General features: G+C 38.8%; 1 protein-coding gene across 50 annotated transcripts in view; it reads left to right on the plus strand.

Moving 5' to 3' along the window:
• The window catches only part of KLHL32 (kelch like family member 32), a 227,201-nt gene that overhangs the window by 130,275 nt on the left and 71,644 nt on the right, over nt 1–25,282 (plus strand). For 28 of the 50 annotated variants that reach the window (XM_084960576.1, XM_084960620.1, XM_084960720.1 and 25 more), the window contains one exon: nt 24,190–24,405. The exons of 10 other annotated variants lie outside the window; for them this stretch is intronic. In XM_084960576.1, the coding sequence (XP_084816702.1) occupies nt 24,190–24,405 (216 nt within the window). Of the gene's footprint in view, nt 1–24,189; nt 24,406–25,282 lie in introns of those variants that run through there. 12 more of the 50 variants (XM_084960780.1, XM_084960767.1, XM_084960759.1 and 9 more) reach the window with 2 other exon arrangements.

The raw sequence follows: 25,282 nt of genomic DNA on the forward strand, positions 1-25,282 counted from the left end.
TTTTTAAATTTGCATTTCTTATAGCGTTAAAACAATGGTGAAAATAAATTTTAAAAAATAATAAATCTACACAATTGAATTCTACTATCCTTGTGGCACATGACATGTTATTAACAAGGAGAAACATCCTATTTGTTTTGCTGCCTAATTATTTTCTTCCTGATCCCTTCTCTAATTCTAAACACAGTCTTTACTTCTGTTCCTCGTTAGGTCATTTCCAAAGCTCTTTCTCATATATCATCTTATTTCGTCTTCCTGGCAACCTCAGAAAATGGGAACCACTGCTTCCCAGGGAGGTAGTGAGAGGACTGCCAGCAATGTTCACCTACGGAGCAGTTCAAATACAGCAAATGAAAGTTTTATCATTATCTCAGAATCCCTAATCTAACAGTAAATGTTTAACGAATTTTATCTTATTTTCCTTTCATTTCCCCCCGATATTGTCGGGTGATGTGGGAAAGCTGTTTTAATCCCTTTCTTCCTGTAACAAATGGGAATAACAGAAAGGTTACAAGCCTTCAGAGGTGTGTGTTTGACTTGTGAAATTGAAATTACTTTTATTTGACATTTCTATATCAAATATTGCAACTTGAGCTTTCAGCATCATCACCTGATTCACTTTTTCCATGGCAGGTAAAAATCGATGATATGTGTTGACAAAAGTTTGATTATAGTGCTGATTATCATGATGCATATTAAAATAGTGTGTATATACAGATATGTATGTGAATACTTATACCTATAATTTTCTCTAAACGAGAATTCCAGGTGAACATTGGAAGTACATGTGTTTCTTCCCTACCCCATCAAATGAATCTCTTGAGATACCAGGTGACGTGTATGCACTTTGGAATTTAATTCTTGCAGTTCATTATTTTTGCTGGGGAAAAGTGTAGTTTGAATACAGATATGTTTTATGGACAGTTTCATTTATTATTAGTTTTCTTGAGCAGTGGTTGGAATTTTCACTTTCTTTTCATCAATATGTTTTCTTTTTTTTTTTGTTTGTTTTCTTTTTTAGGGCTGCATCTGCAGCATATGGAAGTTCCCAGGAGGGATCGAACTGGAGCTGCAGCTGCCAGCCTATGCCACAGCCATGGCAGTGCCAGATCTGAGCCACATCTGTGACCTACACCATCACAGCTTGCAGCAACATGGGATCCTTAACCCACTGATCAAGGCTAGAGATCGAACCTATATCCTCACAGAGACAACACTAGGTCCTTAACCTGCTGAGCCAGAATGGGAACTCCCAATATGTTTTCATTTCATTCTCTTAAATAACTTTTCTTTTTTATCTGTGATATTGCAAAATGTCCAACTTGGAAAAGAAAATTTTCACTATAAGAGGACTAAGACCATACATATGCAAAAACTTTCATTATGTCAGTCTTTTAAAAATATATGCCCTGCCTCTCTTTGGGGATTATCAGATTTCCAGAAAGGGTCAGTCTGCTTTTATATTTTGATTCAATCTATTTACAGATTTTAGTTTTGTTGCCCACTTGATTTTTAATTTCCTAGGAAATCATTTTACTGGGTACATAAAATATTTTTTTGTTGTTAAAAAAATCTCCAGCACTTAAAATGTACTTAGAAGTTATGACCCATCAACATAGGCTAACATATTCTCCACCCTTGTTCAGTACTTTTCCCAAATAGGAGTTGGGAAACCATTTTCCTAAGATACATCATTTTGTTCTCAAATGACCATCATTTCAGAGCTGTGCAGGGTAGACCTCTGCTCTGTACCTCCTGTGTCCTCCAGTGCCCATTAAGAAGCATGTGCTAGGAGTTACCGTTGTGACTCAGTGGTTAACGAATCCGACTAGGAACCATGAGGTTGCAGGTTCGATCCCTGGCCTTGCTCAATGGGTTAAGGATCCAGCATTGCCATGAGCTGTGGTGTAGGTTGCAGACGCGGCTCAAATCCCACGTTGCTGTGACTCTGGTATAGGCTGGCAGCTACAGCTCTGATTGATTAGACCCCTAGCCTGGGAACTTCCATATGCCTTGGGTGTGACCCTAGAAAAGACCAAAAAAAAAAAAAAAAAAAAAAAAAAGCATGTGCTAGGAGAAGCCTTGGTGGACACTTCCTGAGCTTCCCCCTAAGCCTCCCTGGGCCTCCCAGGGAGTTCTTGCCTTGACCCAAAGCTCTTGCCTTGACCTAAAGCTCTTCTGCATATGCCTAGATGCTGCTGCTGCTGCCCCCAGCCCAGGGAAGGGACACTTTGAGGCCACTGTAGGGGCTCCTTTTTCTTGCTTTTCCTCTGGCAGTCCACTGAGGGCCGGGACCCCATAGCACAGGAGCAGTGCCCCTCTGTGTCAGTGAAGACCACCATCAAATTACCCTTCCCAGACTGTGAGGTCTTCCCCATATTCATTTTTGGCTCCAGGCCCTCTCAAAGATCCCTCATTGAGAACACACACATTCTTAGTGCATGTGGGTGGGATTAACTGGTAGCCTGATGGTGATAACAGCAAATTGATGTAGGGAGGGGTGGCTACAAGGGGAAGGGGCTGCGGCAATAGCCCATCATCCCAAGATGAAGGATTCAGAAGTAACTCCTGAGTTTGCATCCTCTCTCACTTGCTTTGCAACGAAATGTAGCCTGATCGTATTATATATTATTAATAAGTATGACCTGTCAGACTTATCTGCTGTCTGAGATTCAGTCCCAATAAAAAGTGAATGCTTCTTTCCCTTTTCCTCCTTCTACTCCTCTTCCTTGTCTGTTGCTTTTTAAAAAACGTTTCACCAGAAAGATGCATCAGTTCATTAAAGAGCAATATTTGGGTTTAAAATGGGTCCAGTAAAATGCACAGATTTTCTTGTTTTTCAGAGTATGCATGTTTACATGAATGCGATTCACTATATTAAATCCTGTAAAGGAATCTCTGCAGACCATTCTCAGGAGAAATGGCCTATGGATGTGTGTCTACTAGTTTATCCTCAGAAAAACATTACAGACGTTTTGAATCTACTTTGTTTTTCCAAAGTTTGATTTTTCCTAGCCTTTTTATTTATTTTTATTTTATTTCTCTTTTTTTAATTTTTTGGCTGCACCTGTGGCATATGGAAGCTCCTGGGCTATAGATTGAATCAGAGGTGCAGCTGCAGGCCTATGCCATAGCCACAGCATATCAGATCTGAGCTGCACCTGTGACCTAAGCTGAAGTTTGCGGCAACACTGGATCCTTAACCCACTGAGCAAAGCCAGAAATTGAACCTGAGTCCTCACAGAGACTGCATCAGGTTCTTAACCTGCTGAGCCACAGAAGGAACTCATTTCCTAGTCTTTTTAAAAATTAACTTCTGAACATGCCTATCTAAATATCACATAGGCGTTTCAAGTGTAGCATGAGAAGACCTGCCCTTTTGTCTGTTGATAGTGCTATTGAGCTACTAGTTGTCCAGAAAATTGGACACAATCTCTAACTCCTTCTTCACTACCGTATCCAATCAGTTACCACGTTGGGTTGATTCTACCTCCCAAATATCTCTCAGGCTCTTGTCTTTTCTCTGTCTCTAATTTTCTTACCCTTCTTTAGACTCTCACTATAATTGGCTGTAAGTTAAGAAGAGTTCATAATTTTCTCCTGCAGGGTCTTCCCTCTCTAGCTTCCATCCATGCCAAACCATAGTCGCCAGAGCCATCATTATCTTTCTTGGGGTGGGAGTGGGGACAGGTATTTATGGAGAGCCTGTCTGTACTGAGTGTTTTGCACAAGGATTCCCATTTCCGCTCTGCTAAGTGACCCATTAAGGCAGGTGGGTGTTCTTTCCTTTTTACAGATGGAGAAACTTATATTCAGAACTAGGATGTTGATTCAATTTGAAAACCTCCACTGGCACCCCTCATGATCATTCAGGAGCATCATTTCACCTAGAGAACCCTTAGCCTGCTCTCCGTAGCCAGGTCTGTTCCACCCTGGCCTCATCTCCAGTCTCCATGCCTTTCCTAGTCTGCTGTTTTCTGGACCCTGAGGCCTTCCTTTCATGTTGGAATTTGTCATCAAGAAGAAAGACTAGGTGATGAGGAGCCCCAGAGATCTGCAGAGCCTTCAGGCATTGCCTTCAGATTGCACCAAGGGGCAGGATTAGGGAAAAGACACAGAAACACACACATCCACCCTCCCTCACCCTCCCCTGTCATAACATCAAGGGTACTGACCAGTGGACTTTGTGTTGTACCCCCTGAAAGTAATGCATGAGGAGAGACACATGAATTTCTGAAAATATCTTCTTTTGTAGTTACCTTTCAAAAAAAATAGTTTGTACATTCTGTAGTCCCCTAGATAGCAAATAGTACGTCCTGTTATTTGATTAGCAGGTGTTATTTTTGTTTGCTAGGTATCAGCCTTTATTATGAACTGCAATTTAAATATTGTCAGGAAAGAACCAGAGTTCCCATCGTGGCTCAGTGATTAATAAACTCGACTAGTACCCATGAGGATGGGGGTTTGATTCCCCAGTCTCACTCAATGGGTTAAGGATCTGGCATTGCTGTGAGCTGTGGTGTAGGTCACAGACGAGGCTCGGATCCCGAGTTGCTGTGTCTGTGATGTAGGCCAGCAGGTACAACTCCGATTCGCCTCTAGCCTGGGAACCTCCATATGTCACGGGTACAGCCCTAAAAAGACAAAAAACACGCGCACATACACACACACACACACACAAAGAAAGAACCCTCACCCAACTTTCTCAATAAGACCACCAAAGTGGTGAAATTAACTCCTTTTGATAGGAATGTACTTTTAGTATCTATTCCTAGGCAGCAGGTGGCAGTGTGAATCCACCAGAACTCAGGAGTTAATTTAAAGCAAAAATCAGAAAAAATGAAAAGAAAAATTATTTATTTTGCTACATATTAGTCTTGTGACCTAATCAGTAAAAAAGTCATTATTCACACCACACTGGGCAATATGCATTGTAATTTTTAACAAATAATAGGAAACTGTTAATGTGTTCACAGGAAATACAGTTTTGTCTTGGGCTGCTGTGGTCATTTATCACCGTACTTTGTGAAATCACTCATTTGTTCTAATTTGAATGTAAATGACTCTAAGGTTTTACAAATAAGGTGACAGACTCACATAAATGTAATTGCAGGGTTCATCTCCCTCTTTTTATATATCACTCATTAGGTTATGAATTAAATACATCGTATTAAACCAGGGGCATGTCCAATGATGATATTGTAATGGCAAATTACTCTATGCTATTAGAGGTGTATTTTTTATTCATGGACATTAATTTGTCATTAAGCGGCATTAGTTTAGCACTTTTATGGGGAAGACGTGACCTGAAAGAGGAGACGTGCCACTGTGATGTGACAGGAAAGGGACAGGAATGCTCTAGGTAGAGCATTTTGTCACTGTAAGGAAAACAGGGAGGGGGTGTCTTTTTTTTTTTTTTTTCATTTGTTTTGTTTTCTGCTTTTACAAACATAAAAGATTATTTCCCTAAATTGAAAGCATTGCTTTCTTTACAGTGTACACATTTGGACCATCTTATAAAGCAAAGCCAAAATTCTTGCTATTAATCATTTGGAAGCTGAGAAGGTAAAGGGAGCAGGAGGGAGGAAGTGGCTTCCTGCCCCAAATCTCCCTCCTCTGTGACTGATGCTGATTAGTCATCCCTTGTCTTCATTTAGTTTTACACTAAATGGGCTACTGTGAGAATTCGTCATTTTCTCTCTTCAGTGGAGGTACAGAGGTTTAAAGAATGTTATTCTCTCATGAGGGTATTAGGAAGAATTCTGGGTATCCTGGGGTTTTTTCCATAAATGATGATTTTAATATTCTTTTACTTAGAAAATATTTTTCCTCTTTTAACTTTGGGAAGCACTGGATCCTTGAAATAGCTTCAGAGAAGCAGAAAGTATCTGAGTGCTGCATTTGCATCAATTCTCTCATGGGTTAATGTGGCTGGAAAGTGTCTTACCCACCCCAGTTATTCTGTGGGACCCTTAAAGGCAGGGATCATGCCTGTCTTATACCTCTTTATATTTTACCCCTCCCTCACATCCAGTCACAAAAGCTTGGTGTGTGTATTGGTCAGCTCAGGCTACCATAGCAAAATATAACAGACTGGGTGATTTATTTATTTATTTATTTATTTATTTATTTATTTATTTGCTTTTTGGGGCTGAGCTTGTGGCATACGGAAGTTCCCAGGCTAGGGGTTGAATTGGGGCTATGGCTGCCCACCTACGCCACAGACACAGCAACGCTAGATCCAAGCCAAGTCTGTGACCTACACCATAGCTCATGGCAACGTCTTATCCTTAACGCACTGAGTGAGGCCAGGGATCGAACCTGGATGCGTCCTCATGGATACTGGTCAGGTTTGTTACTTCTGAGCCACAATGGGAACTCCCACACTGGGTGATTTAAACAAATATTTATTTGTCATAGTTCTGGAGGCTGTAAGTCCAAGGCCAGGGAACCAACATGGCCAGGTGCTGCACTGGTGAGGACTCTTTTCCTGGCTTGCTGACAGCAACCTTCTGTCTGTGTTCTCACATAGCAGAGAAACACAGCAAGCTCTTCGATGTCTCTTCTTAGGAGAACGCTGATCCCACCATGAGGGCCCCACCCTCATGACCTCACCTAAACCCAGCTGCCTCCCAAAGGCCCATATCCAAATACCATCACATTGGGGCTTAGAACTTCAGCATATAATTTTGGAAGGACATAGTTTAGTCCACAGCAGTATGTACTGAGGGAATGAATGGTGCATCCATTCAGTAATTTTTTTCCTGCTTAAATGTTGAAATTTTATACTATGGGCAAAAAATATGTTAATCAGTCAGTCTTTCATTAGTTTTACCCATTGAATAGAATTTTTTTGTGTATGTTGAAAACGCTTTCTATGGGGATTGCATTTGGCACTGAAATCTTTCATGTTTTACAGTATTTTAATCGGTTATCATTTTTTAAACTAAGTAATATTACAATGACTTATAGGAGGTTATCTCTTCCAAACAATGTATTATTATAATTTTAATTATTAAATTAGCAGTATCTCCTAAATACATAATATATAGTGGGTGTTCTGAGTAGAATAATTTATCTTCAAGGTTGAGAAGTTATAACTTACACTCATTTTTCTCCACTGCTGAGCTATTTTTTTCCACATTAGCTAAGACAAATGATTGTACCAGCATATATATTTAATATGTCTCTAATCAAGTACACTAACTGTGTGCTATTCCATAGTTCACTATAGCTGATACCCTTGTATTGGGAGGAGGTTAAAGTATGAATTTTGGAAAGTATATTACAAACAGTTGAATCTTTTAGTATTTTAAAAAATTCAGTTAAAATGATTAAAAAGGGTAGAAATTTATCAGCCCTACTAAATCCTATCCAACTCCTAATTAGTCTAATCATGGATATTTGCTATCTGGCATGGATGATCCTGAATATCATATTTGCCAAATATCATTAATATTTGGCTCTAAAATGTAAGTTTTTTTAGTAGCCATTTTAGGACTCCAGTTAATTTTTTCATATGCTATTCTGTTGGCTTTTCTTCCCTAAGCCCACAGCAAAAGATGTCAGTGAGAGCCCCGAGATACGCTGACTGGCCAAGGAAGTCATTTTGGCATTTTAATTTGTTATGTGGATAATCTTGGGTTCACTGTTTCTTGTTGGTGAGTTTTTCAAGGGAAGAAAGATTGTCTTGAAGGATTTTTCTAATATTAGTCATTCCTATTCTGAACTAACTCTTGTTCAGTGGGCAATTTTAAAATAACTTTCAGCATGTTTTTCTTGAAAATAAAATGTTTCCAATGTTTTATTAATGCTTGAGTTCAGAATCAATAAACAAAGCAAACAAAATCAATCTCACTTAATTCCATTATCAATACTTGAAATTAGAGGCATTAAAAGAAAATCTATGTTTCATTTAAGATATTCATCCTCCCACCCTCCACTTGCAAATATTTCTGCCATAGTTAATGTCTGCCCTGCTCGCTACAGCTAAACTATCTTGCAGCGACTTGATGCATCAGATACCTCTTGTCCCTTGGTTTCAATGTCTTCTCCACTGGCACCTTCCTTTCCTTTTTATGTATTTATCTATTGTTTTGTTTCCTTTTTACTGCACCCACAGCATATGGAAGTTCCCAGGCCAGGGATTGAATACAAGCTGCAGCTGTGGCAACACCGGATCCTTATCCCACTGCACCACAGCAGAAACTCCTTCCTTTCCTTTTAAGATAGGATCAGTATGATAGGAGAAACTTCTCTTCTCTCATTACCACAACCAAATCCTTCTATTCACTACCAAACTGGTAATAGTATCTGCACTTCTTATCTTCTGTTCATTTTTCAATCCTATTGAACTCAGTGCTCTGCCTTCATTACTCCTCAAAAGCTGTTTCAACAAGGGGCACCAAAGCCTCCAAATTGTCAAAGGCAGTGGGCTTTTTATGGTCCCTTCATGTGACCACTCTACAGTCTTTGACTCTGGTATGTAGTCTTTTCAGTCTTTCTTTCTTACACCTCTGTTGTCTCAAGACTTCTAGTTCTCCTCCCTCTTTTCATTTCCTTTACAAGCTCTTCTTCTATTAGTGCCATGATCATCCCTCTGAGTACAGTGGTGCCACATGGGTGGCCCTCTCTTCTGCTCACCCTCACTCTGTTTCATCCACATGTGGAGGGTCCCAGTCCTCTCTCCAGAGCTCTGACCTCTGTGTTCAGATAGTCTTTCCACTTGGCATCACATGTGCATCTCAAGTTCATCATCACCAAGTCTCATGCACCTGATCCTCTATTAAGGACCGTCATGTTATAGGGATGGTAATATTATGCTGCTCCATGATCTCATGAGTTCCCACAAAATTTTATTGGTTTAGCCTCTTAAGTAGTTCTCAAATACACCTTCTTCTCTTTTTCTTCATTGTCACTGACATTGTTCAGGTCTGGATTATTTTTCCTAGATGTTCAAATGTGCTTCCTGCCTATTGTCCAAAGCTAATCCATACTGAATAAGCTAAATTATTTTTCTGGCCCCAAAACAACTGGATCCCGAGCTGCTTGTTACAGACGAGGTTTCTAACCTTGTCCTTTTTCCTTCTTGTCTCCTGATTGTGACCTGTTCTTACGGTACCCAAGGATAGCATGTTTTATTGTCTCTAGGCCAACTGCCTTGTCAGCATTTCTTCTTGGAGATCCCGTGGGCACGTGACCTTTCTGAGTATTAACCCAAGCCAGAAACCCAGGAGTCATCCTACAATATTCCATCTCCTTGAGCTACACGTATACTGTCACCAAAACCTTTCAGTTCTACTCCTTTTGTTTTTAAAGACACTGTTTTTGAAAAGCAGTTTTAGCAGTTCCCATTGTGGCTCAGTGGGTTAAGAACCTGACATAGTGTCCATGAAGATATGAGTTCAATCCCTGGCCTCACTCAGTGGGTTAAGTATCTAACATTTCTGAAAGCTGTGGTATAGTTCTCAGATGTGGCTTGGATCTGATGTTTCTGTGGGTGTAGTGCAGGCCGGCAGCTTCAGTTTGATCCCTAGCCTGGGAATTTCCATATGCCAGAGGTGCAGCCTTTAAAAAAAACAGAGAGCAGTTTTAGGTTCATACAAAATTGAGAGGAAGATACAAAGACCTCCCATATGCCTGCCTTTCCCCCTCCCCCATATGAATAGCCTCCCCCATGATCAGTTTGTTACAATTGATGAACCTGCATTGACACATCACTAGCACCCAGAGTCTGCAGTTTACATTGGGGGTGACTCTTGGTGTTACACATTTTGTAGATTTGGACTAATATTATGTACAATGTCATGTATCTACCATTATAATATACAGAGTAGTCTTACTGCCCTAAAAATCCTCTGTACTCTGCTTGTTCATCCTTCCTTCCCGTACCCCCAACCCCTGGCAACCACTGATCTTTTACTGTCTCCATAGCTCCACATTTTCCAGGACATCATGTAGTTGGATTTATTCAGTATATAGTCTTTTTAGATTTATTTCCTTTGCTTTAGTAAGAGGTATTTAAATTTTCTTCATATTTTTTCATGGCTCAATGGCTCATTTTTTTCAGTGCTGCATAATATTCCACTGTCTGGATGTATGTACTACAATTTGCTTAACCCTTCACTTACTGAAGACATCTTGTACACTTCAAGTTTAGGCAATTATGACCAAGTTGTTATAAATATCTGTAGGCAGAGCTTTGGGTGAACTCCCTCAACTTTTAAAATCTTTCGTTTTCTCTATTTTGAATACCACTGTCTTAATTCAAATCCCCTTATTTCCTGGACTAAAGAAACCAATGAACCTGCCTTCGTTCTTGCCTCACTCCAATCCTTCCTCCAAAATTCTGGTTAATTGATATTTAAAAACTTTAAAAAATTGTATTTGATTAATTTTTTAAACAATAATAATCTGATTATATCAAAGTCTCGCTTAAAATCATTCATTAACCAGTGGTTCACCATAGCCTTCAGAATAAGGTTCATTCTCCTTAATGTGGCTCACAGTTCCCATTTTAATTATGAAACTTCCTATATCATTAGCCTTTAAAAAAAAAAAAAAAAAAAAAAAAAAACAATTTACTGCCCACATGGTTTGCCACAGTCATTGTGAGCTTCATGCATTTCCCTGTACCCAAACCACTTTGTATGAAGCCTCCTTCTCCATGGATTATTCTTCCCTCACTACGTCACCTTATGAATTCCTCTTTAACCTGCAAGTACTTTGCTCATGTGTTGTCTCCTCCTCCAGAGCTGCCTGATCAATCCATATAGTTGGAGTTAGATTTCCCTCCTCTTCATTAATTATGGGCAGTCATCCAGGGTGCTAATCACACTACATTATTTGTGTTGATTTACTTATTTGTCTCCCTGTGATATAAATTCATGTCCCGGAGTTATGTGATCTTGGGTAAGTAACATAACCTCTTTGTCCATATACCTCATCTGTAAAATACAGATATGCTCTTGTATACACAGAGTACACCTTAAGGCTGTTGAAGTGTTCATAAGATAGTGCATGCAAAGTATCCTGTAGCATAGTATGCTACATGCAGTAGGTACCTTGAAAACCAGAACCAGTAGAATGGGATGCTTCACTTGTGAATTTCTCTACCTACTCTGCAGGTACCTTCCTACCCACTCCTGTCACTCCTGTCTTCTTTCATTCCTGGAAATGTCACAAACTTTACAACCTACTTCCAGTCAATAGCATACTGGATAAGTCTATTCCTGAAAATTTTGGAAATAGTAACCATTCTGTAAAAGATTCTGTAAAAGGTATTTTTTTCCCCTCTGGGCCACTTCTCTTTGCTTTTGTAGAAGTACATGTATTGTTTTAGAAAAAAAATAAGTCACAAATAATTAAATGGGCTATTGCTTTCTCCCTGCCTCTAATAAATGAAAACATCACACTGAAATTATACTTTAATAAATAGTAAAAAAAAAAATTACTTTTATGTAAAATTTTATGGCACACCCTTGCATATGGAAGTTCCCGGGCCAGGGATTGAATCTGAGCTGCAGTTGGCAGCAACACCAGATCCTTTAACCCACTGTGCTGGGGTTGGGGATGGAACCTGTGCCCCCGCAGCAACCAGAGCTGCTGCAGTCGGATTCTTAATCCACTGCACCACAGTGAGAACTCCAAAATTGATGCTTTGTAGATAGGGAGTTTTGGTTTATTGTTTCCTGTGCCCTTCCTGGTAATAACATATCTTACCCTATCCTCATATACAGAATTCAAGGAAAAATTGGAAAAATCTTTCTAATATTTGCTTAGAAACGCATGTTCGAGTTCCTTCTACATGTGCTTCCATGATAGGAATTTTTTGTATTATAGTTGCATGGTGCCCTGAGTTGCCTGGCTAGGTGAAATATAGGCAGTGCATTTGTTTAACAGAAAAAAAATATAGGTTATTTCTTACTAGGAGACTGCTGTCTGCACATGCTTGCCTCACTCCAGCTGTCTTTACTTCCTAGACATCTACCTCACCCCCTTTCTCACTGTCTCTCCACAAATATCCTTTAGAGCAGGCTGTCAACTTTTTCCTTGCTGCATTTCGAGGGACATGTGCTCAGGTCCTGGAAAGTGACTGCTTATCTGTGTCATTAGTTCAGCTCCAGGTACCATGCAGTCAGCCCCATACCTTCAGTATAATGTTTACCCCCTTCAGAGGCAGGGATGAGGGGCTGGCTCTACATCTCGTTCTTCTGCGAGAATAGATTTATGCAGGTTAGAGTCATTCCTTTCTTCACTCAAATGCAGGCTCTGTGTGAGTTCTTAAACTTGACCATTGTGGAAATCACCTGAATAGCTAGTTAAAACAGGCTGCTGGGCCCCACCTGTAGAATTTCTGATTCAGGTCTGAGGAGGAGGCTGAGCATCCTCTAACAAGTTCCCAGGTGATACTGATGTTACTGGTCTGGGGACCGCAGTTTGAGAAACACTGCTTTAGGTGTTCTTGCCACCTCACTTCACATCAATTACCAGCCTAAGCCACTGATATTCAGATTTTGAAAGTGCCAAAACATTTAGATAAATTGGAATTGGTCCTAGTTTAAATATATCTAAAATTTTATGTATAATACATAAAAATACTACCATTATATATCCTTCATAGCTTCCAAAATGTAAAAAGCCAAAAACAATGCAGATTTGAAACAAAAAAAAACCCTTACGAATCTTTATTCTTGTATATAATAACCATTAAGACAAAGCGTATGTGGATAACTGAGGGATTATTGAAATTCTGCAGAATTGGGCTAATCTTTAGCACGTCGACTTTGAATAGCAGAGCTAAGTAAGGAAATACATCGTAATTGCGTCTAGGCTGTATTCTCCAAATTTTTTTTTAACCTGATTTTGCCTCTCATCATTCAAAAAAGGTTTGTAATTACTGAAATTTTAGTTTGAAAGCCCCAGTTGCCCAAATAGACTGTTTTCAATTAAAGAAAGAAAAGTATACATTAATTTCCTCTATATAGTCTGTAATTCAGTGGTAATCACCTGATGTGCTGAGGCAGCTTTAGTAAACTTTGCAATAGCATTTTGCAGCATGTGATGACTGGGGCCAGAATTATTTAGTTGTTGATGATGGTTGTGTCTCTGCATTTCCATCCTACGAGATTTCCAGCTTGCTACGGACTTTCCCAAGGAACAATATAAAATTATTCATGAGCCGTGGATATTATGCATACAATTGATTATGAAAATGTACTAGTAACCTAATTGTAGAATTCCTCTGTTATACAGCACAAATGTATTTAAATAGGCCTTCAAAGACTCCAAGAATTAGAGCATGCTGGGTTTTTTTTCCTTGTATTTTTGAATTGCTGCTAATATTTTGTTTTAGTTTAATCGCATTGTATCATATGCATATTTATATTGATTCATAAATAAATAGTTGCATTCACTTGTCCAGATATATCTGTTTGTATATAAATGTATCTATATCTCTCTATACATTTATGCAAATAATTATATCTGGTTTTACATTATTTTATCCTATCACAAATAATCTGGCCTGCATTGTCAATGAATTGCTCATTTTTTTCTTCCATAACTTTTAGACTTTATCCTATCAAACCTAATCTAAGATACTATGGAGAAGACTCACAGGTCCTTTTATGTACCTGATATGCATGATGACTTTTTTCCTCCTTGGTTCATCCTCAGTCTTTGGGTTTTGTTTATTTGTTTGTTTCAACATGTTCCAAAGGGCCAGCCCTTCACCACACATCCACAACAAAGCCCTTTATGTTGCTTTCTCTAGTCCTGGAGTGCAGTCCTTTTCTGCAGCACCAGGTCATGTAGTCATGTAATACCTTGATTTATAACTAGGTTGTAATCCAAATATGAAACAGGTGGAATCGCAACTGGGTATGGTGCCTTGGATATTAATGGCTTGGCTCAGCAGTGGAATTTCTAAAGCTGTATACACTTTTTTTTTGCCTTAATTATGCATTCATTAAAAGCTTTTATACCCAACAGAATAAAGTAAATATTTTTTGATCTCCATAGTGTGCTCCCAGACTGTAGATTTGCACAGCAGGGTCTTGATAATCTGAATAAATTGTATTTCCCCAAGGAGTTTATCTTTCAAATAAGGTCATAAAGAAATGCAGCTCTTCTGTCCTTAGATTTCTCTGTGTGCCTTTTCCGCTGTGTGTAATATAGAACATGGAAACCAGAGTACATTGTAGTCATACATACTTGGTGATGGTCCAGTATAATGTCTCAATCTGTTCTCCTTTTTTATCTCTGGTGCAGGGTTTTTAAGTACAAAAGAAATGAATGATTTTACATAATAACTGTGATTTTGCTGTTATTTGTGGAAAAACAACATCCATATTAGATATTCAGTCTTTTCCTCTGACCCTATCAGTGAGTAATATTTACAGAATATGCAAAGCTATAATTTAAGCACTGTTAATAGTATTTTTAAAAGGGAATTATAATAATGAGATAGCTACTGTATGTTGAGCATCTACTATGTGGAAGGTACTTTACATATGTTTTTGGAAGTCCTTACCACAGATCGCCTTCCCCATTTTTTAGATGAGAAAATTAGACTCAGAGAGGTTAATCATTTGCTGAAGCCATCCTTATGTGTCATCTTCAAATCATGTGCTTTTCCTATAGCTCCAAACTAAAGAGGCAGCCAGTTCCTTGTCCCCACAACTTATAACCTAGTGATAGAGGGAAAACGTAAAATTGTGAACTTAAATACATAGGTACAAGTTGAGCTTACAGTTTTTCTGAGTCATAAAGAATAAAATGGCAATATGCCTGCTATGGAATGGTAAGCCGAAAATGACATACAGTTGTAAAAAGTTTAGGCAATATCTATTTTTCCTCTTCTCTTTCTGCCTGCTGTATTTATTTCCAGTGTGGCTAACATTCTAGGCATTTTAAATATTAAAATATTTAATCAACTCATTTAATATTTAATACAGCATTATTTAAATATTTAAAATATTTGATTTTTAGAGGAGCAGAAGAATCAATGTTTTACTGTAAACTGAGAAATGGAGATAATGTTGAATTTTCATAGGTCTCATATTCTTTCTTATGTACCCATTATCCATAAGTCAAAATTTATAAAGTTGCCACTTGGTGAAGATAGATGGCTCTAAAGAACTACAGAAAAAGTCTGTACAACTGGGGGAAAAAGTATGTAATCACCAAATGGTTACAACAAAGAGTTGTAGCGAAGGGTTACAGAAAAGGGTTAAGCAAATGATCTGGGTGTACAAATAGCTCCTGAAATTAGAAGTCATAAGAGGGAACAGTCCTTCCAACGTAGGAGGTGCAGTCTGATGCTAGTCGTTGTCCTCTCCCCAACACTGGTAATATTTGACATGTTTTTGGCAAACAGCATGGACATTTATGTATTTCTAGTTGTCACTATATACAAAGAGATGTAAGGTTCCTTTTTCAACCTCTGGGAAGGAAAAAAATCAACATGTGAAAGGACAGAGGACCCAAGCCTCACTGCAGAAGCCAGGCCTGATGCATCTGGTACCACAAATGGGTGTTCCACCATGTTTACTGATTGTATAAAACCCTGATGAGTAGTTAGCATCAAGAGAGAATTTTCTAAATTCAGATCAAATGTTTGAGAGCACCTGCCCCAGTTAATGGTGAGCAATCTGTTCATTTTGCCCAATTATGAAATCAGACCTATAACCAAACTGTCATTTCCTCTTTTCATTTGAAGTCATGGTGTGCTTTAAAAAATTAAAAAAAAAAAAAAACATGCTGCTTTTTAAAAATCCTTAATCCAACAAATATTTTTATTTACAATCTGTGATAAAGCATTGCAGCTGGCATCATAGAGGATACAAAAAGCGTAAGATGTAAAATCTACTTTTTACTAGCAATGGTTTTACTTATTGGAAGATATATCCATGAGTATCTTACGACAAGTTCATTGGTATGTGATGGGCAATTTGAAGTGGTAAACATTGGGACTTAGTGAGAAAGAACTTGGTTTCTGTGTACTACGTCTAGGTTGGTATTGGTCTCTATAAGCAGTCAATACAATGTTTTTATTTAACTTTTAGTTACCATTGCTAAAAATTAAATCATACTGGTTTTATATGCAGAGTGGCTTTATCAAGCTACTTGGAATCTATTTGAGAATAGCCTTTTAAAAAAGATTTTTTTTTTCACATAACATGGTTAACTTTTTATTTAGAAGAGTCCTCAAAATGTGATATAATATCAACATTTTATAATAGAACTTCAATTTTTATGTGTGCTATTATATGAGAAGCATAGAAACCACTGTATCTCCTGACCATCTTTATCTGTAATGAAGTATTTACATGTGGTAATTGAGGTGACATTTTGAAGGGGGTATAAGTGAAGGGCATTAATAATTGGAAAAGTTATAATTGTAATGATGAAAAATAGCATTGTCAAAATAGTCACATCTTTTGCGTGTTCTTACCTAGAAAAATCTGGAATCCTGTTCAACTTGGTTGTCTGAGAAAGGGAAAAATTCAAGAAATGAAAATGGTGTTACTTTTATTTTGACCTTGAGAGAAGCTGTTTATTATCTTGAGCATAAGTCATAGTTTTCCATACTGATAGTACAGGTTATTGATGTTTCTTTTTGTTGCATAAGTCAGTAATGTTCTCAGAGCTACATGAGGCAAGAAGAGAAATCGGTGTTATTAAGGCCATGTTTTTGCATGGTTATCCTTTGTGTTAACTCAGAGCATCTTCATCCGATTTCCAGATCTTGTCAGTTTAACAAGGACTCCTAGATTTGAGGAAGAGTATTTACTGGGCAGATATTGGGGATCATCTACAGTGGCTGCAGTCACAAGATGACAGATATTTTCTGTGTTCTGTATGCATCCTGTGCCAGGGCTATAAGTACACTGCAGTGCTAGGGGGGCAAGAGGTTACTGATAGGCTGGGAGACACAGGGGTGTGACTGAAACAAATATAGACTATGTGTTAGCCTATCCATTATTGATTCTCAGCCTGTATTGCTGTTGGCATACATCAACACACATCTCTATGTTGTGGCATACGGGAGCTAGGCTGTGGGTTATGCATGGTGAGCATGCAGACTTCAGCTGTAAAGCTGTATGTTTTTCTCTCATTCCAGAAAGTATCTTAGTTATGCAAGTGAGTCTGGGTGACATTAGTTCAGGCATAGGCTTAAATCTTCTCTAAATTATAATATAGATAAAGTCTTGTAGGAACTTTCATCACTAATACTAATTGGGATATTGAAAGATACTTGCTAAAACAATGGCCAGTTACTCTGCTACCAATGAGAACCCCACCAGGAGACATCCATCACAAAGGCGGATTTTTGCTGCCTCCCCTGGTTTGGGAAAAGTGGTAAAAGGATCCCAGGTTTCCCCACTGACCCCCAACTGCCCTACTTCCTCCCCACTCACAGCCTTACCACCTGATAATTTGCCTCACAAAAAAATTATATTTGAAAAGAAAAAAAACAAAAAAAGAAAAAAATTATATTTGAATATAACGCCAAATAAGACAGTGTTTGGCTTTCTTTTCCTTGCCATATTCAGTAATCTGGGGAATAACCATTATCATTAATTAGGGGAATAAACCACACCAAAAGACTGAATTTGGGCAGTATATAAGGTTGAAGAATTCTTGCACTTGGGAAACTGACGTTTATTCCATAGCTAGTATAGTATTGGGGACACATTTTATGGCTCTTCTTCTGTTATTTAACTTGTCATTCACACTATAACAAACAAATAGAAGGGAAGAGAGAAGCCAAATAGCCCTAAACCAAAGGAAAATAAATACTATTAAAAAGAGTCCCCAAAGACCAACAATGTATGCACCATAATTCTGAATAGAAACTAAATTTCAAGTGGAAAGAGTGTGACAGAAATGAAACCTTTTTAGAAAAAGAGAAAAAGATTTCCTTTTACTCAAGAGAGTTTCTTGTTGCTGAGCTATAACTTCAATTCAAAACCACTGCCTCTACCTGAGTACTTGGATTTCTAAGTCGTAGAATATAAGAGAAGGGAGACAATCTCATAATTAGAACCAAGTATCATTTGAAAAGCTGTTTTGATCTGAATAGCCGATTGATAGAGAAAATAATTTTCTTGGGCTGAAAAAGAAATTTGGGGTGGATCGAAGTATTTGAAAATTATTTTCACAGCAGAGCTATTATATTGCACTTATCCATTAACACTTTCCACTCTAGCCACTGTTAATGGTTTTCCCATTAGTAAAACTGGCCACTGGTTTTGCCTCATGTGTATGTGTTGAGAGGCCAGAGAGAAAAGGAAGATGAGGAAGGCCAATGAGATATGAAATTGGGCCAATTTGGATGATATTCAGAATTGAGTAGACATGTTGGAAAGGCATGGCCTATTCTGTTTTTGCTTGATTATAAATAAATAGAAAACATTCATGGACATTCTTTCATTCAACTATTATATATTGAGCATCTGCTCCCTCATACATGTTAGGGATGCAATACAATCTTTGGCACCAAGGACCTTAGATTCAGTAAGCAGATCTGTAATCAAAGAGCATTTACTTACATGCTAGAAATCTGCAGGGGACAGGGTGGAAGCACAAAGGAGGAAGTGGTCAATTCGATCTGAACCAGGGAAGCTGAAAGGGTGAAATGGGTTCATTCATTCAGCAAGTGTGGCTTGAGTCCCTACCACATGCCTGGCACCGTTTGGGGGCATTAGGGATACAGTAGTCAGTAAAACAGGTCCTTTCTCCCAGAGAACTTTCTTAATAGGGGCTGGGGAAAGGGGGCAACTATGTCATGAATAAGTAGCCATGTAAATGCAGAAGATGATTATAGACAGTGATGATTGCTAGAGGCAAATAAAATGGAGCAATGTGATAGAGGGGGGTTGGGAGGGGAAGGGGGACATGCTAATGAAAACACGATCCTCATCCATAGGAATTTTGCAAATGCTGCTTCCTCTGGAATATTCTCCCTCAATCCCATCACCAACCATCATGTTTTAAATTATAAGTTTTATTATTATTCATATCCGGTGAAGCCAACTGATCAGGAGACAACTGCCATTGAAAAGAGCTCTGTTACTGACAGTTCCCAAGAAAAGGGGGCATGGCCTAGCACACAGAGCCACAGAGGGAAGCACCAGAGTTGGTCAGGAGGTAGAAGAAGTGAGGGAAGAGAGCGGGCAAGAGCAGAAGTAGTCCTATGATGGCTCGTTTGAATAGTTTAAGCATGCTCTGGGGGATATAGGCCATCTTTAGTTGTCCAGTACTTGGCCCTGGGATTATTAGGGCACAGGAACATTGACACCTGGAGTGTAGGAGCTAGCTAGTTTGCATATGAAAGATGCATTCCTGGGTGAGTTGTTTTTCTAGCTCTAAAAAAAAAAATTGGCTAGTCCTGGAAGGAGCAGTCTTTCCTCAGTCAATGAGGCCCCAGATGCCAGAGCACCATAAAGTCAGAGTATATAGTTAATATGCATCCCTACCCTACCCTTTGCTAAGTCAATATCTGCTCTTCCCTCAGTTATCAGCTCTATGTGGCTTCTCTAGGAAGCCTTTGCTGACTTTCCACCCTTCTGGGCATTCATAGCTCTATATTCTACCCTTTGTAACCTTTACCTCAATTATATTTTTCCATTTATTTATAATATTGTTTGATTAATGGCTCACTCTTCCAATGGACTATACACTCCATGAGGCCTAGGACCTGTCTCTTTTTCCTTGTCATTGTTGTGCTTATGCCTGGCGCGTGATGTGAATGTGTAGGTCCTTGGAATGGCAGAAGCCAGGCAAGGGTGGGCGGGTCTGTTATACTGCAGAGCAAGGTCAGCAGGTCTGGGTCATGGAAGGCTATGGGCTATTACTGAGTTTGGACTCCTTCCATTAAGCAAATGGGTACCTATGAATGGGTTTTACATAGATGACCAGTATAGTCAGATTCTTGTGAAAAGATAGGATTGAGAGTTTAATACTGGAGGCAAGAATTGTAGTTCAGGACCCTGTTGTGGGAAGTCTGGATAGGGAATGACAAACAGAATAAGAAATGCCAAGGAAGAAGAGCAAACAGGACTTAGGTGACCAGTGGGCTATGAGGGAAGAGTATGGGCCACCTTTTAGGATCCTGCTATGGGGACAGGATGTGGTCATTCTCTAAGAAAGGGGATATAGGAGAAGATGCAAGTTTGCAAAAAGTAAGTCCAGTGTGGGCTAGGAATATCCAAGAGAAGATGCCCTCTTATCAGCATTTGGGGAAAAGAATTCAGAGCTTAGGGAAGGGAGTTGGGCTTGAAATATAGATATGGGAGACATTAATATATAATCAGTGTATAATTCAATTGTATGGTTTTTACATTGGCTATCCGCCTTTTCCTTAACCTAATGGTGCATCTTATTTAAGACTTTGATAGCTAAAGTGACCACATTCTTCACTTTGACCTCCTTGCATCAGGGTTTATGGATGGCAAACAGTGATGCTCATATGCTTGATTGTTCCTTACCTGCCAAGTCTACTTTCTTGACTTGGTGCCGAGCTCTGTAATAAGTGCTTTTCATTCATTATTTCCATGATAACCACATAAACTGGGTGAACTCTTTATTTTGTAATGGGGAAATAACAGAATTTCAGTGACTGATCCAAGGTCATAGCCAACAGTAAGTATTAGGACTGGGTTTGAACCAGGTCTGCCTGATTCTATAGTCTTTGCTCTTCTCCACCTACCTGGATTGCCTCCAAGTGCCTATGGCTGCTGCTGGTTTATTCTGCTCCTGAATTCAATTATTATTCTTTCTCTTTCTTTGATATATAAAAGCCTTATTTTTTAAAAAGTCTAGAAATATTTATAAAAACATTAATAGTGATTATCTCTGCATGGTGAAATATGAATGATTTTTGTTTTCTTTTCCATACTTTGTACTTCCTGAATTTTATGAACATTTGTTTCTTTTTATAACCAGAAACATAATGGTGCTATTTCCATAACAGTGATGATTTTTTCTTCCATGAAGAGTATTATAGGTGGGCATTTAATGTAGTTTAATCATTGCTTCCCGCCTCCCTCCTGTCACGTTAATAGGAATCCTTAAAAGCAGCATTATGGGTGATTATTTTGCTTGAACGTGGTCTTAGCCAAAAGGAAAAGAAATGATGATTTTGCTTAAGATTCACATAAGCATGTTGGCACCAATAGGAGGAATGTATCAAGGTTTCAATGAAGGGTTTCTTTTTTTCCTCAATGCCCCACATTATACAGTGTAACTACTGAGGTGCTAAGTATATGGGGCAAGGGGGAGAGAAATCTTTGACATACATGGAAAGCACTGGAGATGTGGGGAAATTATGTTTTTAAGCAGAAGAGAAATGAAAAGGTAAAGTTAGCAAAATTTTTTTTTTTTTTTGTCTTTTTTTAGTGCCTCACCTCGACATATGGAGGTTCCCAGGCTAGTGGTCGAATTGAAGCTGTAGCCACAGGCCTATGGCACAGCCACAGCAATGTGGGATCCAAGCTGCATAGATTTGTTTCCACTGAGGCACCATGGGAACTCCCAGGGAGCAGACTTTTAACTACTGTTTCTCTCGTACACAAATATGTATCAGTTTAGTCCCCCTTTGCTGTTCACTTAGCCAGTGACACTTGTCCTTTTAGTCTTTATAGTTCTCCACTAATTTGAAAGGCTTTGTTAATTTGAAAGGATTGGATTTGGGGGTTATCTAAAATTTTACCCTTAGGAAACAAAATATTTCAGGACTCTGGAAGCAAGCGTTAAATAATTACATTCAAAAGGAACACAGCAGAAAGGAAACACACTTTTAAAATTCCCATATTAAGTTAAATTAATTCTCCGGTTCACCCGCTTTTCAACTGGCTTACTTTTATGTTGCAAGCTTCCAATCAGAAGAAACTCACTATCTCAATGTAAAGATAAGGATACTTACTAAAGAATATTTGACTGCTGCTGCATAATCCAGTCCCAAACTCAGTCATATACACCTTTCTCACAGAACAAGTGGGAAGAAAACACCATTCCTGAGCTGTACCCATCCACCTGTTATTTTGCAGAGCTTGGTTGTTATGGCCTCTGTTCAGGCTCATTTTTCTGGGTGGTGCCACCGGGCATTGCAGCAGGACCTTGAGCCAAGGCTTGAGCTTCCTTACCTGAAAGGTGCTGACACTGTGCTCCCACCCCAATCACATTTCTGGGAGACTCTACAGTGACTCACTGGGATGCTGAAGTCATATCCAGGGCCCTGAAACAGTTCAACTTGCTTCATAGATGCACTGACCAGAAATAACTTATTTATCCCGAGGAGATATTCCTAAAGTTTGCTGTGGAAGCTCCACGTGCAAAGGTTATACTTTCTTTTCTCCCACAGTAGAATTTACCAATCCTAAAGAGCAAGATTTGGAGAATAAGTTTAAACATAACTTGAAAAAAATTGGAGATGGAGTCAAAATCTTCAGTATTCCTTTGATAAAATCTGCTGAATGGGAAGCCAGGATGTTTTTATTGAATGGCTGTGAATGGGCCCTTAGATACTTAAGTTGTAATGGATTTTAGTGGGCAACTGTGGTAAACTTCATTTTAAAGATAAACATTTATTCCTTTTCAATTGTGTTGGCAAATAGAGCTATTAAGAGCCAGGCTCTTATGGCTGATTCCTGAAGTCCTGTAGCTTGACTCCTGTTAGGAATGTAATTAAAGTGTCATCTCCCACTGAAAGAAATTGAATCTAGAATTAAAAAAAAATGAATCAGGAAGCTGTGGTGATGATGCAGCTGTTACTCTGAGATCTGTTTTTATACGTTCTTTATTATACATTTCATTATTTAGAACAGCATTGTACAAGAGAAACATCATGGAATCCATGTATGTTAATTTTAAATTTTCTAGTAAAAAGTACACAGAAGCAGGTGGAATTAATTATGATACAGTTAACTAACTATATCCAGAATAATACCATTTCCAACACATAATCAATTTAAAAATTATTTATGAAACATTTTACATTTTATTTTTCTTACTCCTTGCTTTTGGTATATATTTAACCCTTATAGCACATCTCATATCACACTAGCCAGATTTCAAATGCTCAATAGCTACATGTCAGACAGGGCAGATTCAGCCCATATTCCTTTAAGCTTTCAAATATTAGAGAAACAAATACTTGACATAGAATATAACTATTTTAGAAAGAGTTCTTAATACTGTTATATTACTAGAAAATGGGATAAATATGTTGAAAATACTTAAATAGATCAATAGAATAAAATAGCTCTCTAATGGTATTCTGCATTCCTTAAGTTATGGGAAAATATTGCTCACCTAATAATAATAAATTACAAGTTGAAAATGAGGGGAAACTAGGACCCAGCCCACTCAGTCTACTGGAAAGAGGTGAGTTTTCTATTAACAAACCTGCATGCCCACTATGGTTCTAGTAGGAGTTACAAGGCAACATTTTTCCAGATGTCCTGGCTCCCTGGGGGCCTTATTTTATGCCCTGGCTATGAGTTTGAGAACTTGTAGGGATAGGTAAAAGAAGCATTGCTATAGAAACTCTTTGAAGATTGTTGTTGATTGAATTTTGAGGCTAACAGAAAGCAAAGAACAATTATAAATCATCCATCTCAGGTGACTTTGATGTAGATAGAATTATTCAGGATGGGAATCTTTTCTGTGAGATTTCTTCATTTCTTGAGACTTTCCATATAAAAATCTGTTTTGGTTTTTTAAGTCAGGTTAGGTAGTTTTTACTCAAAGTTGCCCTGAATTTGAAGTTTTGGAAAGAGGTTAGTCTGTCTTCATATAGTCTGTTATCTAATCAGGGCTCCCACTCTGCCCCACATTATCTTTAGGAGAAGAAACTTACCTCCTGAGAACTGTAAAATATGGCAAAGGTAGAAAAACTGCTTTCCTAGCCAGTTAAACCAGAAACCCCATTCAATCCCTTTAAGATGTCTTTAAGTATATGGGTTTCAAGAGGGGGAAAGTTAAATTCCACAACAGCAGTTCTCTGCCCAGAGCCTTACCATTGAGGATCTTGTTGACATTGTCAACCAGAGTGCAGGTCCTTTTCTCCCACTCCTGTTGGGCAGACTTTAGGGAGTCAATCTGAATTTCTTGCTTGCTCTTTCTTGGATTGATTTCTAAGAGATCTTTTTTTCCATTTTTTTTTTTTTTTTTGGCACCCAGGAATTAAATAGCTTTAATTACTTGGATCTGTACAGACTTGCTGACCTCTTTAACCTCACTTTGTTGGAGAAGGCAGTGATCGATTTCTTAGTGAAACATCTCTCTGAACTCCTGAAGAGTCGCCCGGAAGACATTCTAACGCTCCCTTATTGTCTGCTTCAGGAGGTCCTGAAAAGCGACCGTCTGACCTCCTTGAGTGAAGAGCAGATCTGGCAGGTAAGGGCGCTCTGCATGGGTCCTCTTTTGGCGTGAAGACATAGCATGATTAAAAGTTAAGGGGTTGAGGGACAATGACAGCTATTTCATCTGGTTTGGTCCACACTGGTGTTGAAGTCTTAGAAGTCGCGCTCCTTGATGGGCAAGTAATTGGAGAACATCAGCCCTTGAGGCTTGAGGCCTCGGGCTGCTCAGCTTAACTCAGGGAACCACAGGTGAGAGTCCTCAGACCTTCACCTGGCTTCCCAGAACCTAAGTTGCTTCCATCAGAAAGAGCCAAGGGTTTTTATTCCCCTGACAAACATAGTTTCTAAACTGAATATAAGAAAAATGGATTGTAGAAGGATAGTTATGCGTATTTAAGACCAATGGAATCAGAATAAATTCTGGGCTTTCCTCTAAACAATTCAGAAACCTTTCTTTGTTGCAGTGGAGAGTAGCTGGGGCCTTAAATGAGACGAAGCTCCCCTTGCTCTGCAGTGGAAAAATCTCCCTCCTTAGTTCATTCTGCATTCATGGCCATTTTCCTCAGCCCTGCCTTTTTGCCTGACATAGCATTCTTTTCAAATATTCTTTGTCTGGGGGACTGGAGGATGTTTTGTATTTTCAAGTTGCTTATTCAATTTAAATCCATTTCTGCTCATCCTCAGTGACTATCCTTGAACAATCCACATAGTGTCTTTGGGAAACAGAGTCCATTTACCCCCACTTTTTCTGTCTCACTCTCTGAAGCACTGGCTAACCCTGCTGTTACTTCTAGGGTGCCATACCTTCAAGATTTCATGATCAGGAGTTCCCGTCGTGGTGCAGCGGTTAACGAGTCCAACTAGGAACCATGAGGTTGCGGGTTCGATCCCTGCCCCTGCTCAGTGGGTTA

This window comes from Sus scrofa, chromosome 1 (assembly GCF_054392235.1).
Source record: "Sus scrofa isolate SSC_HxYL_T2T_F1_AM1 chromosome 1, Sscrofa_HxYL_maternal_Yorkshire_Landrace_v2.0, whole genome shotgun sequence".
Lineage (NCBI taxonomy): Eukaryota > Metazoa > Chordata > Mammalia > Artiodactyla > Suidae > Sus > Sus scrofa.